At 49.4% G+C, this 17,500-nt stretch overlaps 1 protein-coding gene across 11 annotated transcripts in view; it reads right to left on the reverse strand.

Annotated features, from left to right (window-relative positions):
- The window catches only part of hth (Meis homeobox homothorax), a 738,118-nt gene that overhangs the window by 499,144 nt on the left and 221,474 nt on the right, over positions 1-17,500 (reverse strand). For all 11 annotated transcript variants that reach the window (XM_070117562.1, XM_070117567.1, XM_070117566.1 and 8 more), the window contains one exon: positions 590-728. In XM_070117562.1, the coding sequence (XP_069973663.1) occupies positions 590-728 (139 nt within the window). The remainder of the gene's footprint in view (positions 1-589; positions 729-17,500) is intronic.

Genomic DNA, 17,500 nt, shown 5'->3' on the forward strand with positions numbered 1-17,500 from the left:
GAGAGAGGGGGGGAGAGATAGATAGATAGATAGATAGATAGATAGATAGAGAGAGAGATATATATATATAGAGAGAGAAAATTACTATCAGCCTCAGCTAGGACATAACAACAAACAATTGCCCCACAATAATAATACAACAATAATTAAATAACAGTAATAATAATAATAATAACAATAACAACGATAATAATAATAACCCTACTGATAATAATAATAGCAATAGTAATAATAATAATAATAATAATAATAATAATAATAATAATAATAATAATAATAATAACAACAACAACGATACTAATAATAACCCTACTGATAATAATAATAATAATGATAATAATAATAATAATAATAATAATAACAGTAATAATAATAACAATAATAATAATAATAACAACAATAAAAATAATAACAACAATACCAATACCAATAACAACCTCACCCCATCCCCCCAATACCACCCAACCCCCAACCCCACCCCACCCCCAATACCACCCAACCCCCACCCATCCCCAACCCCCCCCCCAAAAAAAAAAATACCACCCCAACCCCTACAATACCACAAAAAAAACACAACACGCGCTCTTACCTGCTTCGCTGGTATTGTCCGCCGACTGTTGGGAGGCGGGCTGGTGTGACAGAGGGCCAGGAGTGCCACCAGAGCCAGGGGAGCGGGCATCGTCTCCCCCAGCGCCCCCGGTGAACGACATGGAGGACGAGGGCGGCCGCTGTTGGAGAAAAAGAGGGAGGGAAAAGGGGGCGTTAGTCACGGTGGTCGTAATTGAAGAGGTGTTGTGGGTGGGTGGGTGGGGGGGGGGCGGTGAGGGTGATTGGTGTGGGGTGGATGTGGGTGGTGGTGGTGGTGATGAGATAATGACAAAGGTAATGGTAATGGTAATAATGGTAATGGTAATAATAACAGTAGCAATAATAATAGAAATAATAGTAATAATAGTAATAGTAATAATAGACATAATAATAATAATTACAATAATAATAACAATAATAACAACAACAATGACAATAATAACACTAATAACAACAACAATGACACTAACACTAACAATAGCAACCTCATCAATAACAACCCTAATAACAAGAACAATAACAAAACAAAGCAAATTCACCCCTTCTGCACTCAAAGAGCTCTCCAGCGGCGGTGTCTCTCTCACAACAGACAACATCTCTCAACAGCGATCAGTGTCTCTCACTCCACACTTGAAAGTATTATTCCAGTTCAAGAATCATGTGAGGGAGGGAGGGATTAAAAAAGGGGGAGGAAGGAGGAGGGGGAGGGGGAGGAAGGAGGGGAGGGGGAAGAAGGGGAGGAGGAGGAGGAGGAGAGGGGGGAGAAGAGGAAGGGGGATAGGAAGAGGAAGGGGGATAGGGAAGAGGAAGAGAGGGGAAGAAGGGAGGAGGAAGAAGAGAGAAAGAGAGAGAGAGAGAGGAGAGAGAGAGAAAGAAGAGAAGACAAGACAAGAACACACGACAGCAGATAAGACGAGACAAGAGAAAAGACAGACAGAGAAAAAAAGAGAGAGAAAGAAGGAGAGATAGACAAGAGAAGGGCCAAGGAAGGAGAGGGGAGGGAAGGGGAGGGAGGGACCAAGGGGAGGGAGGGGAGGGAGGGAAGGACCGAGGGGAGGGAGGGAAGGCCCGAGGGAAGGGGAGGGAAGGCCCGAGGGGAGGGAGGGAGGGAAGGCCCGAGGGGAGGGAGGGAAGGACCGAGGGAAGGGGAGGGAAGGCCCGAGGGGAGGGAGGGAGGGAGGGCTCAGGAAGGGAACCTCAAGTGAATATCAATGTGACGGCCAGGTTATCACCCCATGTTCGGCCCGGGTTATCGCCTCTCCACTGCTACTCTCTCTGATAACAAGGATAAAGTGTGTGTTTACGGAGTCCTAAAACTGCCGAGACAAGAGACTATGAGAGAGAGAGAGAGAGAGAGAGAGAGAGAGAGAGGGAGAGAGAGAGAGAGAGAGAGAGAGAGAGAGAGAGAGAGAGAGAGAGAGAGAGAGAGAGGAGAGAGAGAGAGAGAGAGAGAGAGAGAGAGAGAGAGAGAGAGAGAGAGAGAGAGACCTTCAAGAGTGTATGGTCTCTTCTCTTTCTCTTTCTTTCTAGCTTTCGTTCTCTCTATTTGATACTCTTTCTCACTCGATTCCCTGCTCCTCCCTCCCCTCCCCCTCTCTCTCTCTCTCTCTCTCTCTCTCTCTCTCTCTCTCTCTCTCTCTCTCTCTCTCTCTCTCTCTCTCTCTCTCTCTCTCTCTCTCTCTCTCTCTCTCTCTCTCTCTCTCTCCTTCTCTCGCCTCCGTGGACGTGTGTGAATTCGTGCATGCGAGCGTGTGTGTGTGTGTGTCTGCGTGCATGTGTGTGCAGGTAATGCTGTCACAGTGATCCATCAGGGATCCTGTTATATAGCCATCCATCATGCTGCCTTCATGTACCCCCACTCCTCCCCCTCCCCCTCCCCCTCTTTCCTCCTCCCACTCCTTCCTACTCCGTCGCCTCTCCATCCCCTTCCTTCACATACCACCCCTTTCCTCCTCCTCCTCCTCCTCTACTCCCTCTCCCTCCCTTCTCTCTTCTCCCTCCCCCACTATACCCACAACCTCCCCCTCCCTCCCTCCCCTTCCCCCTCTCCCTTTCTCCCTCCCCCACAATACCCACGGCCTCCCCCTCCCTCCCCCAATACCCACGACCTCCTCCCTCCTCCCTCCCCTCAATACCCACGACCTCCTCTCCCTCCCTCTCCCTTCTTCCTCCCCCACAATACCCACGACCTCCTCCTCCCCCCCCCAATACCCACGACCTCCCCCCCCATCCTCTCCCACCCTTCTCGCTCCCCCAATGCCCACGACCTCTTCCCCTCCCCCTCCTCCCCTCCCCCAATCCGCAAAAGCTCCTCCAAGATCTAACTAGGTACACATTACCTCCAGGGCGTGTGCAAGACCCACCTCCTCCCTCCTACCTCCTCCTGACCCGTGTGTGTGTGTGTGTACCCTAAACCCTTCCACTTCATCCCTACTCCACTCCCCACTCCACTCCCCACTCCACACACCCCTCCGCCCCCACTCCACACCCCATTCCACTACCCCAAACACCTTCCACTTCATCCCTACTCCACACCCCACTCCACACACCCCCCTCCGCCCCCCCACTCCACTACCCCCAACCACTCTTCCAACACTTTACACCCTTTCGCGTATTCGCGGACCATCTAACCCGGAGTGTGTTGATTTCCCTCACTTAATTAGGGCTTTCGAGAAGGCTCCGATACACTGCAACACTCACGGTTGGTCGGAATCGCTAAAACACTCACTCGTAGACACTTCGTAGGCACTCGTTCTTGTTTGTCTACGTGTTTGTCTGTCTGGTCTGTCTGGTTGCGTCTCTCTGTCACCTCTCTCTCCCTCGAATTCTCTTTTCTTCGCTCTTTTTCCTTTTCCTTCTTCTGTCTCTATCCTGCTCCCTCTATTCGCCTCTCCCTTTCACTCTCCCAATCTCCTCCTCCTCTCTCTTCCTCTCCCTTCTTCTTCCCTCTCTCCCTCTCTCTTTCACGCCCCTCCTCTCCCTCTCCTTCCTTCTTCCCTCTCTTCCTCTTCCTCCATCTCCCTCTCCCTCTCCTCCCCTCTCCCTCTCCCTTCTCCCTCTCCCTCTCCCTCCCTCTCCCTCTCTCCCTCTCCCTCTCCCTCTCCCTCTCCCTCCCGAAATACCAAGACCTGGCATCGTCCGTCTGCCCCAAGGCCCCCTGACAGCGCAAGCCACTCTAGGCGACCACGAGTATGTATATTCATAAGGTTTTCGCTGGACCGACACACACACACATACATACGCACATACACACATACACGTAAATGCACACAAATGCGCGCGCACACACACACGCGTAAATGCACACAAATGCACACACACACACGTAAATGCACACAAATTCACACACACACAGACACACACACACACACACACACACGTGTGGAGACTCACATACATACATCCATGTACATACACGAGCAGACTTACATAAAGAGGAGGAGGTAGGGAGAGAGGGAGAAGGAGAGAGAAAAAAAGAAAATGAATGAAAGAAAGAGAGAGGGGGGGGGAGGAGAGGGAGAGAAATTGAATGAGAAGATCGAGAAGGAGAGAGAGAAGAAAAAGCGAAGAAAAACAAAAACAAATAGACGAAGAAAAAGAGAAAGGAAGAGGAGGAAAAAAAAGGAAGAGAAGGAAAAGAGGAAGAAGAAGAGGAGGGAAAAGAGGAAGAGGAGGAAAAGAGGAAGAGGAGGAAAAATAGGAAGAGGAGAAGGAAAAAAGAGGAATAGGAGAAGGAAAAAAAGAGGAAGAGGAGGAAAAGAAAAAGAGGAATAGGAGAAGGAAGAAAAAAAAGGAAGAAGCACTTCGGACGGGCTCACGAGCACCGGGAAGGCAATGCAAGGATCACACGCCCAGAGGAGGATTAAACTCATTAAACAAAATAATAATTCCTTGTTACCACTTAACGTAGTTCCCAAGGAAAACCGTGAATCATTTGCAGGGTACATTAAGCCGGAGCCACGGCCACCCATTCGGACACTGGCTTCGGCTTAGGCTTCGACAGGGGAGGGGGGAGGAAAGGCCGAACGAATGGGTGAGAAAGGAGAGATGGAAGGAAAGAGAGAGAGAGGGGGGGTGGAGGAAGAGAAGGAGGGGGAGGATGAGATGGAGATAGAGGAAGAGGAAATAGAGGAAGGGGGGAGAAGGAGAGAGAGAGAGAGAGAGAGAGAGAGAGAGAGAGAGAGAGAGAGAGAGAGAGAGAGAGAGAGAGAGAGAGAGAGAGAAGAGAGAGAGAGAAAGAGAGAGAGAGAGAGAGAGAGAGAGAGAGAGAGAAGAGAGAGAGAGAGAGAGAGAGAGAGAGAGAGAGATAAAGAGAGAGAGAGAGAGAGAGATATAAAGAGAGAGAAGGGGAGAAAGAGAAAGAGAGAGAAAGAGAGATAGATAGAGACAAAGAGAGAGAGAGAGAGACAGAGCAGCAGCAGCAGCAGCTCGGACAGCAGCAGCTTGCATACTCCTCATTCTCAACCCCCCTCCCCCCCACATACCCTCAGTACCCCCACCCCCTCCCAGACGTGCCTCCGACCTCTCACGCACACGCACATACACTGGGAAGGAGATATCAAGAAGGATATAATCATGAAGTAAATAAAACACACAGGCGCGCGTACACACACACACAAACAAACAGACACACATGCACACACAAACACATACACATAAACCAACACAAACATACATACATATACACACAAACATACCCCCCCTATACACACAAAGACAAGCACCCATAGCAAACAAAACACACGCACACACACAATAAAACACACACACACACACACAATACGCCCACCCAATAAACCAAATGAACACAAAACACACACACACACCGTACAAACACACACACACACACCCAGCCCCCCCCGCCCCCCCCCCCACACCCCCCCACAAACCCTATAAAGAAGATAAAAAAAAAAAAAAAAAAAAAAAAAAAAACACAGCTGACGAGACCTCTCCGCAGACGTCAAGAATGGGAGCGGCCGCCTCCCACGGGGTCCCACGGGGTCCGCAGAGTCCATTATACATCTATAACTATCACCTCGCTCTCGCGCAAGGGGTACTTCCTTGGCTACCACATCGGGCTCCAGGAATGCCCCCGGCGGATCGGGGGGAGGGGGGGGAGGGGAGGGAGGGAGGGGGAAGGAGGGAGGGAGGAGGGAGGAGGGGGAAGGAGGGATGGGGGAGAGAGATGGGAGAGGGAGAAGAAAGGGAGAGGGAGAGGGAGGGAGGGAGAGGGAGGGAAGAGGGAGAGGGATGGGAGAGGGAGAGGGAGGGAGGGAGAAGGAGAGGGATGGGAGAGGGAGAGGTGGGGAGAGAGAGGGAGGGAACGAGGGAGAAGGAGAGGGATGGGAGAGGAGAGGGAGGAAGAAGGAGAGGGAGACGAAGGAGGAGGAGGAGGAGGAGAGAGAAAGAGAGATTGTACGAACGAAGGAGAGTAAGAATAGGGAAGGAAGTGGAAGAGTAAGAGGAGGACAAAGACGAGAATGAAGAGGAGGAGAAGAAGGTGGAAGACAAAAACCAAAAGCAGAAACAGCAGTAGAAGAAGAAGAATAACAACAACAACAAAAGAAAGAACCCAAAACAAAAGCGACAAGACGAAAAATCCAAAAAAATCCAAAAAAAGAAGACAAAAAAGAAAAAAAAACGAAGAGAAGAAAAAATAAAGAATAAAGAAGAAAAATAAAGAATAAAGAAGGAAGAGAAGAAGGAGGAGGAGGAGGAGGAGGAGGATCGCCGCTAAGAGATAATCACCGGAAGTGGTAGGGGGTTGATCACTCATCACCGTTCATTTGCAAGCACGACGAAGCCAACGAGAGAGAGACCCCCCACCCCCTCCACCCCCACCCCACCCCACCCCCTTCCTTGTTCTACCTGACACCCGGAACGAGACCACGTGATCTATTGATGTCTCAAAGCCCGCCGGCGTCCGTTTGCGGGAGGGGGGGAGAAAAGGTGGGGGGGAAGGGGAAAAGAGGGTGGAGGGGAGGGGGGGAAAGGAGGGGGAAAGGAGGGGGAGGGAAGGAGGGAGGGAGGTTGGTAGGGGGAAGGAGGGAGGGAGGAGGGGGGAGTGAGAGAGAGAGAGGAAGAGGGAGAGGAAGAGGGAGAGGGAGAGAGAGAGAGAGAGAGAGAGAGAGAGAGAGAGAGAGAGAGAGAGAGAGAGAGAGAGAGAGAGAGAGAGAGAGAGAGAGAGAGAGAGAGAGAGAGAGAGAGAGAATAACATAGACAGAGACAAAAAACAGACAGTCAGGAAAGACAAGCAAACAGACACAGGAGAGACAAACAAACAGTCATCTAGACATACAGACAGACAGGACAAACACACAAACAGCCATAAAGACAGACAGACAGAGACAGACCCCGGGCCCCAAGGAGCAGCAGCCCCGGGGCCCGATCCCGCCTGGCCGCTGTGACACCCAGCGATCCACATGCCTGCACGGTGCACTTGGCCCCTGATTGCAAATTTCATAGGTGCTAAAAACCAGATGATTGTGACTTTCTTCTTTATTGGCCTTGTGCATGACGGCACGCGGGGGCATATGCGACACAACCGTATAATGGGCGAATACGCACGCAAATACACGTACCTACGCACACGGGCATGTACACGGATACATACGTACATATGTACGCACACATACATACATACAAACACGCATATATACGTACACAGACACCCACACAAAGATAGATAGATAGATAGATAGATAGATAGATAGATAGAGAGAGAGAGAGAGAGAGAGAGAGAGAGAGAGAGAGAGACACACAGAGAGAGAGAGAGAGAGAGAGAGAGAGAGAGAAAGATGGGGGAGGGTAACGAGAGAGATAAGACTAGGGTCTTCCTCCTTTTTCCTTCTCCTCCTCATCTATTTCCCCTTCCTCATTTTCCTTCCCCTCCCCCCTTCCCCCTGTCTTATCTTTCTACCTTCCCCTCTCCTCCTCATCCCTCCACCCCCTACCCTACCCCCACATTCACCCAGAGCATCCCCCTCCCTCTCAACCCCACCCCAACCCACCTCCCTCAACCCCTCCCCACCCATCTCCCTCACAATCCCGCCCATAACACCTCCCCTCCTCACAACCCCCCCCAACCCACCTCCCACACAACCCCTCCCACCCACCTCCCACACAACCCCACCCACCTCCCACACAACCCCATCCCATCCCACCTCCCTAACCCACCCTCACAACCCCACTACGCCAAACAACAAAAACAAAAACAAACAAACAATCAATTAAACAAACAAACAAACACGACCTCACACACCCACACCCCCCTCCCCACACCCCCACACAGCCCGACACCACCACCCCACTCCCCCACACCCCCACACACACCCCTCCCCTCCCCTCCCCACCCACCCCACACACACACAGCCCGACGCCGCCCATGTTTACCCGAGCAGGCACGTCGGAGCCATGGCGCGAAACACCATTACACATGACGAGGTTGAGCCCCATTTCACGCGCTTGCTACACTTGAGGGGGGGAGGGGGAAGGGAGGGAAGAGGGAGGGAGGATAGGGGGAGGGGGGATGGGGGATGGGAGGGAGGGGAAGGGGAGAGGGAGGAGGGAGGGGAGAAGAGGGAGGGAGGGGAGAGGTGGCGGAGGTGGTGGTGGATGAGGAGGAGGAGGAGGAAGAGGAATAGGAGGAGGAGGAGGAGGAGGCAGAGGAGGAAGGAAGAAAAAGGAGTAGAAGGAGGAGATTGATTTCCTCTGTTTCTTCCTCATTATCATTTTCTTAGCTTCTCCCTTTCGAGTAGTTTTATCACCAATATCATCATCATCACCACCATCACCACCACCATCACCACCACCACCACTGTCACCATCTTCACCCCCACCATTACCATCACTGTCACCATCTTCACCATCCCTATCACCATCCCTATCACCACCCCCACCCCCACCCCCACCACAAAATCCCTATCACAACGACCCCGACGTTTCTTATCAAAATCCATAATCATTTATTACTCTTATCATTATCCTTTGGCACTTACACCTCAATCATTTAATGCCCTTTATGTCCCAATTTGGGGTATTTTTCCTACTTCCCTCCCCCGCCCCCCCCTTCCCCTGGTTTCAATTTATTTAATAAGAGTAGGAGTAGGAGTAGGAGTAGTAGTAGTAGTAATAGTAGTAGCTGTAGTAGCAATAGTAATAGTAATAGTAGTAGTAGTAGTAGTAGTAGTAATAGTAGTAATAGTAATAGTAATAGTAGTAGTAATGATAGTAATAATAATAGTAATAATAATAGGAATAGTAATAATAATAGTAATAATAATAGTAATAGTAATAATAATAGTAATAATAATAGTAATAGTAATAATAATAGTAATAGTAATAATAATAGTAATAATAATAGTAATAGTAATAGTAATAGTAACAGTAACAGTAAAAGTAACAATAATATTAATAAAAACACCAATATCAATAACAAATAATAACAATAACAATAATAAACAATAAATGCAAAGGTGTCGAAAACATACCTCTCCCCTCCCCCCTCTCCCCCCTATCCCCCCCACTCATCATGGTGCGTTATCCAGCCCGGGATAATAGGGTGCTAAATCCCACCATCCCCAAAGCACGTCAAATTAGGATTTATGGCCCGGTGCTTTTAGGGTCTTTTTACCTTGCTTCTATACAGAAACTTTTTTTTTTTTTTTTTTTTTTTTCAGCCTCCCTCTTCTTTCTCTCTTTCTCTCTCTTCCTCCCTTTCTCCTTTCCTCCCTTTATTCGTTTCCGGTCCTTACCCATGCGTCAGCTTTCACTATATATTCCCCTTTCCTCTCCCCCAATCTCCCCTCTCCCTCTCTCCCTTCCTTCCCTTTCCCTCTCCCTCCTTCCTTCCCTCTCTGCCTTCCTTCCCTCTCCCTCTCTCCCTTCCTTCCCTCTCCTTCTCTCCCTTCCTTCCCTCCCCCCTTCTCCCTTCCTTCCATATAGAACCATATCAATTCCCCTTTCCCCCTACCCTTCTATTACCCCCTCCCCCCCTCCCCCCCACTCTTCCCCCCTCACCGGCCTAAGTAAGACTATTTTTTAATCACAACAGGTTTTATTTATTTATTCTTTTTTTTGTAGAAAAAAATAGGGAGAGAGGGATAATGAGAGAAAGGGAGGGAGTAAATAGAAAAAAAGGGGGAAGGGGGGAAGGGGGGGAGGAGGAGGAGAAGAGAGATTAAGGGCAAAATCTTATCTTATCTCCAGAATGATGTATTGCAATGTGCATTTGCGTGTATTCTTATAAGTTCTAATCCCTAATAGATAAGCCTGCCCCCCCCCCCCCCCATCGTCTCTCTCTCTCTCTCTCTCTCTCTCTCTCTCTCTCTCTCTCTTACAACCATTCTAAAGATAAAATAATATTATATATCCAAAAACAAACACACACACATCAACATATAAATAGATAGAAAGATAGATAGATCGATAAAAAAGGGAAAAATACATATACATATAAACACACACACACACACACACACACACACACACATCAACATATAAATAGATAGATAGATCGATAAAAAAGGGAAAAATATATATACATATAAACACACACACACACACACACACCCATTCACTCACTCACTCACATGTCCTGAACACCCTCCACATCATTATCATGCCCATTATCAGCACCGCGGCCATTATAAGCATCACATAATTCCACAACACAAAAAAAAAAAAAAAAAAAAAATAGCTGAAACATATGACTGACGAGGCAAGGGAGATTAGCGTCCACAAAAATTTGTTTACATTAATAAACGCGGCCCCTAAATCCCCCCCGAATTAATTATTAGGCCTCATTAACTCTGCGAACTAATCCTCGATTCAAATCCTTTGTAATCCCTGCCTCTGCCCCTTTCCCCCTCCTCTTCCCTCCTCCTCTTCCCCCTACTCCTCCTCGTCCTCGTCGTCGGTCCTCCCTCTATCTCCCCTTCTCTCGTATTCTCGTTTCTCGCTCTCTGCTCTTTCTTTCTCTCTCTATGCTCTTTTTTCTCTCTCTTCTCTTTTCTCTCTTCTCTCTTTTTCTCTCTCTCTTTTATTCTCACTTTTCTCTCTCTCTCTTTTCTCTATCTTTCTCTCTCTCTCTCTCTCTCTCTCTCTCTCTCTCTCTCTCTCTCTCTCTCTCTCTCTCTCTCTCTCTCTCTCTCTCTCTCTCTCTTCAGTATTTGATTCGTGTTTTCTGTTTCCTATTCTTTCTCTCCCTTCCGTCAACCTATTAAATCAATTTATTCCTTTTGTATTATTTATCTAGTTTTTGTTCGCCATTAATGGGTCGCTCTTTAAAAACTTTTATCAGTTTCTCTTCCTCCTTCCCCCATCTTCCCCTTTTTCTTCTCCTTCCTCCTTCTCCCCCTCCTCTTTTTCTTCTCCTCCTCCCCCCTCCTCTTTGTCTTCTCCTTCCTCCTTCTCCTCCCACCTCCTCTTTTTCTTCTCCTTCTTCCTCCTCCTCCTCCTCTTTCCTTTTCCTTCCCTTTCTTCCTTTTTCTTCCTCCTCCTCATTTTTTTTCCTGTCCGATTAACACATTGACGACGAGAATAATTTTTTTATTCGTCAAAATTAACCGGTTATTCCATTCAAAACCGGATTTTATTTTAATTGCCGAATTGTGAGGGGAGGAAGGGAGGAAGGGAGGGAGGACGGAAGGGAGGAAGAGAGGAAGGAAGGAATGGAAAGAAAGGAAAAAAAAGGGAAAGAAAAGAAGAAAGAAAGGAAAAGAAGGAAGGAGAAAGCAAAGAAAAGCAAAGAAAAGAAAAGAAAAAAAAGACCAACGACACCATATTAAAAAAATAAAAAAATAAAATAACAGCAACCGACTTCCACAAATAAGAAAGCGACAGACTCCCCCCCCTCTCCCCCCCCTACCCCACCCCCACCCCCACCCCCCCACCCTTCGCTATCACATCGCGCATATAAACATGGCTATTACGCTTGCTTATGAATGCTAATGAGCTGTACATTAAAGTGCAAAAGGTAATTCCTCAACCCTCGGGCATCAAAGGGGTGAGGGGAAGGAGGGTGAGGGGAAGGAGGGTGAGGGGAAGGAGGAGGAGGAGGAGGAGGAGGGGTGGGGGTGAGGGGAAGGAGGGTGAGGGGAAGGAGGATGGATGGAGGTGGGGGGAAGGGAGGGGGGGGATGGATGTGAGGGGAGAGGGGTGAGGGGAAAGAGGATGAAGATGGGGGTGAGGGGGTGGGATGAGGGGGAGAGGGGAAGGAGGGGGGTGAGGGGAAGGGAGGGGAATGAGGGGAGGGGTGAGGGGAAGGAGGAGAGGGAGAGGGGATGGAGAAGAGGGTGGGGAGGGTGGGGAGAGGATAGGGTTGAGGGGAAGGGTGAGGGATGAGGGGAGAGGGTAATAGAAGAGGGTGGGGGAGGGAGGGGAGAGGAATGCAATGAAGGGGAGGAGAGGAGGTTGATAAATAGCGGGAGTCAAAAGACGTAATTAATGAAACGAAGAAAATTGCATAATGAGAGAGAGAGAGAGAGAGAGAGAGAGAGAGAGAGAGAGAGAGAGAGAGAGAGAGAGAGAGAGAGAGAGAGAGAGAGAGAGAGAGAGAGAGAGAGAGAAGCAAGAAGAGACAGAAAGAGAAAGAGAAAAAAGCGAGAGAGAAATAGAAAAGGAGAGAGAAAGAAAGAGAAAAAAACAAAAGAGAGAGAGAGAGAGAAAGAATGAGACGCAACTTCCTAATGAGTGGAATCAAAGCGGAAAAAAATATTACAAACATTCCAACATTCCAACCCCGCCCACCCCACCCCCCTCCCGCCCACGCCCATCAACGTCACACCTCCAACCTCCAACCTCACGCCCCCGAAGTCCCTCCTGCAGGACTCCCCCACCCCCCACCCCCCCCCCCCCCCACCCCACCCCTTCCCCCCACCCCCCTTCCCCCCACCTTCCTTCGGGTCAATCACACATTCCTGCGATCGAGGAGAGATGGGCGTCTTCCCTCGCTATTAACTGTAATGATTGCGGGCGTGCTATCGGATCCTCGCATAGCTCCCCGCACGCCCAGACACTTGAGGCGGGCGGGCGGGTGCGGGCGGGTGCGGGCGGGTGCGGGCGGGGTGGCAGAAGGTTGAGGGAATAATTACTGGATAGAGAGAGAGGGAGAGAGAGAGAGAGAGAGGGGGAGGGAGGGGGAGGGAGAGGGAAAAGGAGAGGGAGAGAGAGAGAGAGGGGAGAGAAGGAAATGTGGGAATGGGAGGGGTGAGGGAGAAAGGGAGGAGAAGAGGAGAGGTATAGGGGGAGAAATATTTTCCTATTTCCACTCTCCCTTTCCCTCCCCTCTCCCTCCTCTTCCCCCCTTAAAAGTCCCCCTTCTCCTTTCCCCTCTCCCTCTCCCTCTCCCCCTCGCCACCCTTAAAAGTCCCCTTCTCCTCCCTCCTCTCCCTCTCCCCCCACTCTCCCCCTCCCCTCCCCCCTTAAAAGTCCCCTTCTCCTCCCCCTCTCCCTCTCCCCCTCCCCCTCCCTCCCCCCTTAAAAGTATTGTCAAACGAACAGCCTCGCAAGTGGAATTGATAACGACAACTCGAATTTATGTTTTTTTTTGCCTCTTGACAAGCAAGCCCTTGAACGGGGTCGTCTCCGAGCTTGGTTTTGCTTAGTCCCGGCTCGTTCCAGTGCGTCTCCCCCCCTCCTCTCTCTCCCCCTCTCTCTCTCTCTTCTCCCCTGCTCGCTAAGCCCCCCTCTACCCCTTCCCCATCCCTCGTCTTCCCTCACCATCCTCCCTATGCCCCTTCTCCCCACTCCTACTTGCGAGTCGTCTTGTGTCACCTTTCTCTTATCATGTCTGTTATTATGTCTCTTATTTTCTATCTTTCTCTCACCATCCCCATCCCTCTCTTTCCTTCTCTCTTCCCCTCTCTTTCCCTCCCTCTCTCTCTCTCTTTCCCTCCTTTCCCCCCTCTCTTCTACCACCTTTCTCTCTCTCTCTCTCTCTCTCTCTCTCTCTCTCTCTCTCTCTCTCTCTCTCTCTCTCTCTCTCTCTCTCTCTCTCTCTCTCTCTCTCTCTCTCTCTCTCTCTCTCTCCTCTCCCTCCCTCCCTCCCTCCCTCTCTCTCTGCGATCGAGGCAATCAGAGCAATAATTAAAATGGCGGATTAAATGTGTTTTCTTCGCGGGATGCAGAACAATTGTCTCGCTTCCGGACTTGACGAATTACCTCGCGTGGAAAAAGAAAAAGAAAAAAGAAAGAAAAAAAAATGTATGATATAACCCTCATAAGAAAAAGAAAGAAAGAAAGAAAAAAATGCATGATATAACCCCCCTTCCCTCTTCCCCCTCTCTCTTCCCCACTTGTACTCATTTTCCCCTCTTTTCTCCCTGCCTAGTTTCGCCTCACCTCTCTCTCCCTACCCAATTCCTCTCACTCTCTCTCTATCTACCTATTTTTGCCTCCTACTCTCCCTACCCACTTCCTCTCCCTCTCTCCCTACCCATTTCCCCTCCCTCTCTCCCTACCCATTTCCTCTCCCTCTCTCTCTCTCCCTACCCATTTTCCCCTCCCTCTCTCCCTACCTAGTTTCCCCTCACCTCTCCCTATCCATTCTCCTTCAACCCACTTTCACGATATTCTCGCCCTCCCTCTCCCTATCTATATTCCTCTCCTCCCTCTCCTATCATACCCCTCCCCTCTCTTCATACTTTTCCCCTTCCACCATCCCTCTCCCTCACCCCTCACCCATGAGAAAGGTGAAAAACGTAAAAGTATTTACCCAATATCCATCATTATATATATATATATATATATATATATATATATATATATATATATATATATATATATATAAAACGATAAATAAAGAAAGAAAGAAATAAAATACCATAAAAATTAATAAAAAAAAGCCAAAACGATACATAAATAAATAAAATACCATAAAAATGAATAAAAAAAGCCAAAACGATACATAAATAAATAAATAAAATACCAAAAAAAAAGAATAAAAAAAGCCAAAAGGATACATCGCTACATAAATAAATAAATAAAAATACCATAAAAATAAAAAAAAGCCAAAACGATACATAAATAAATAAAACAAATACCATAAAAAAAAAAAAAAAAAAAAAACAGGCAAATTTCTCCGACCCAAAACCACGGTCAAAACTGACACCAAAATTACCTCCGCCATTCACGAGACCGCGTTTAATTCCCCCCCATTAATTTGGTGCCACCGTGAGAAGTCCTTCGCGCGCCCCCCCCCACCCCCACCCCTAGCCCTCTAAACACCCCCCTCACGCCCGCCCACCCCCTCTTTCCCCGTCCCTTTCCCCCCTACCCCCACCCCCATGAGAAGTCCTTCACACCCTCCCTAACCCCCCCCTCCCCATGCCCACCTCCTATCCCCGTCCCTCTCCCCTACCTTGCACCAACCCTCCTACCCCCCACCGTCATCCCTCTCCTGCTACCAACCCCTCCCCCCACCTCCATTTCACACACACAAACACTCACACAAGAAAAGTCGATTCCTTGTTACCTTCCTATTTCCGCCTTCGATAATAGGACCCCTTGGCTCTCTCTCTCTAACACCCCCTCCTTCCCCACCACTCCTCTCCCCAACTCCCCACCCCCTCCCTCCACCCTCTATCTTTAGTAAAGAACTCCAGGATTTTTTCTCTTTCTCTCTCCCCCTACCAGGAACCCCCCTCCCCCTCCCTCTTCCCACTACCCCCACCCCCACACTTGTACATGAAACCCCAGTGAGGCCCCTGTGAGCCCCCCCTTCCCCACTCTCTCTTCCCGAACCCTAGGACCCCCCCTCCCACCACTCCCTCCCCCACCTCCCCATTCCCCTTCCTCCTTCGCCAGAACCCCAGAAGTACCTCCCCCTCCACCCCCTTCCCCTCCTCCCCCTCCTCCTCTTCCAGAACCCCAAAACCACCTCCGCCCGAACCAGGAGACCCCCCACCCCCACCCCCACCCCTCCCTCCTCCCACGCCCTTTCCGCGCCCTCTCTATGACACCTGTCAATCAAAATGTCATACCTTCAGCCTCGGGCCAGCACCATCACGAACGGCTGGGAACGACCTCCCCCTCTCCCCCTCCACGCACGTTCACACAAACACGTTCATTTCTACCTCTGCCTCTCTACTTCCTCCTCTTCTTTCTTTTCTTTCTTTTCCTCTTTTCCTTATTTTCTCCTTCGTTGATTTCTTTTTTGTTTTTTCGTTCTTCCCTATTTCCCAATTCCGTTCTCCTCTCTCCATCCTCCTCCATTCCTCTCTCCCTCTCTCCCTCCTGCCCCAGTCCTTCCTCCTCTCTCCTTCTCCCCGTCCCTTCCTCTCTTTCTCTTTCTCTCTTTCTCCCCTCCCGCCCATCCCTCCCTCCTCTCTCCTTCTCCCCGTCCCTCCCTCTTCCTCTCTCTCCTTTTCTCTTTCTCTCTTTCTCCCTCCCGCCCATCCCTTCCTCCTCTCTCCTTCTCCCCGTCCCTCCCTCTTCCTCTCTCTCCTTTTCTCTTTCTCTCTTTCTCCCCTCCCGCCCATCCCTTCCTCCTCTCTCCTTCCTCCCCGCCCCTCCCTCTTCCTCTCTCTCCTTTTCTCTTTCTCTCTTTCTCCTCCCGCCCATCCCTTCCTCCTCTCTCCTTCTCCCCGTCCCTCCCTCTTCCTCTCTCTCCTTTTCTCTTTCTCTCTTTCTCCCCTCCCCGCCCATCCCTTCCTCCTCTCTCCTTCTCCCCGTCCCTCCTCTTCCTCTCTCTCCTTTTCTCTTTCTCTTTTTCTCCCGCCCATCCCTTCCTCCTCTCTCCTTCTCCCCGTCCCCCTCTCTTCCTCTCTCTCCTTTTCTCTTTCTCTCTTTCTCCCCTCCCGCCCATCCCTTCCTCCTCTCTCTCCCTCTCTCGCCCATTCTCGTATCTAAATATTTCCGTTCCAAGTTTATATTGCTCATAATATCTCCTACATCAATAAAGCGATAAACCCCGTCTAATGAAAAAAAAATGAAAGAGAGAGAGAGAGAGAGAGAGAGAGAGAGAGAAGAGAGAGAGAGAGAGAGAGAGAGAGAGAGAGAGAGAGAGAGAAGAAGAGAGAGAGAGAGAGAGAGAAAAGGAGGGAGGAAGGGAACAGAGAGAGAGAGAGAGAGAGAGAGAGAGAGAGAGAGAGAGAGAGAGAGAGAGAGAGAGAGAGAGAGAGAGAGAGAGAGAGAGAGAGAGAGAGAGAGAGAGAGAGAGACAGACAGAGAGAGAGAGGGAGGGAGAGAGAGAGGCTGAAAAAGCAAAAAAAAAAAATAAATAAAAATCGGACACTAATATTTATCTCAAGACGGAAGTAATAATACGAGAAGAGATGGAACGGGAAGAACGAGAGAGAGAGAGAGAGACAGAGAGACAGAGAGACAGAGAGAGAGAGAGAGAGAGAGAGAGAGAGAGAGAGAGAGAGAGAGAGAGAGAGAGAGAGAGAGAGAGAGAGAGAGAGAGAGAGAGAGAGAGAGAGAGAGAGAGAGAGAGAGAGAGAGAGAGAGAGAGAGAGAGAGAGAGAGAGAGAGAGAGAGAGAGAGAGAGAGAGAGAGAGAGAGAGAGAGAGAGAGAGAGAGAGAGAGAGAAAAGAGAAGAGCCACCGAGAAACAAAGAGGAGAAAAAGAGAAATAAAAAAACATAGAAAAAGAAGAGAAAAATACAGCGAAAAAAAGAGAGAGAACGAAAGAAGGAAGAGAACAGAAACGAAACGAGAGAGAGAGAAGAAGAAGGGAAGCGAGAGAGCCAGGCCGGGGGAGGAGGGAAATGGAGAAGAGAGAAGGGAAAAGGGGGCCAGGGAAAGAGAGAAGAGAGAGCTAGGCCGGGGGAGGAGGGAAAGGAAGAAGAGAGAAGACAGAAGAAAGAAGGGGGCCACGGGAGAAGGGAGAAGAGAGAAGAGAGAAAAGAGAAGAGAGAAGGGGGAAGCGGGAAGGGGAGAGAGGCAAAAGCGAGGAATAATTTTGATATGCA

This window comes from Penaeus vannamei, chromosome 40, assembly GCF_042767895.1.
Source record: "Penaeus vannamei isolate JL-2024 chromosome 40, ASM4276789v1, whole genome shotgun sequence".
Lineage (NCBI taxonomy): Eukaryota > Metazoa > Arthropoda > Malacostraca > Decapoda > Penaeidae > Penaeus > Penaeus vannamei.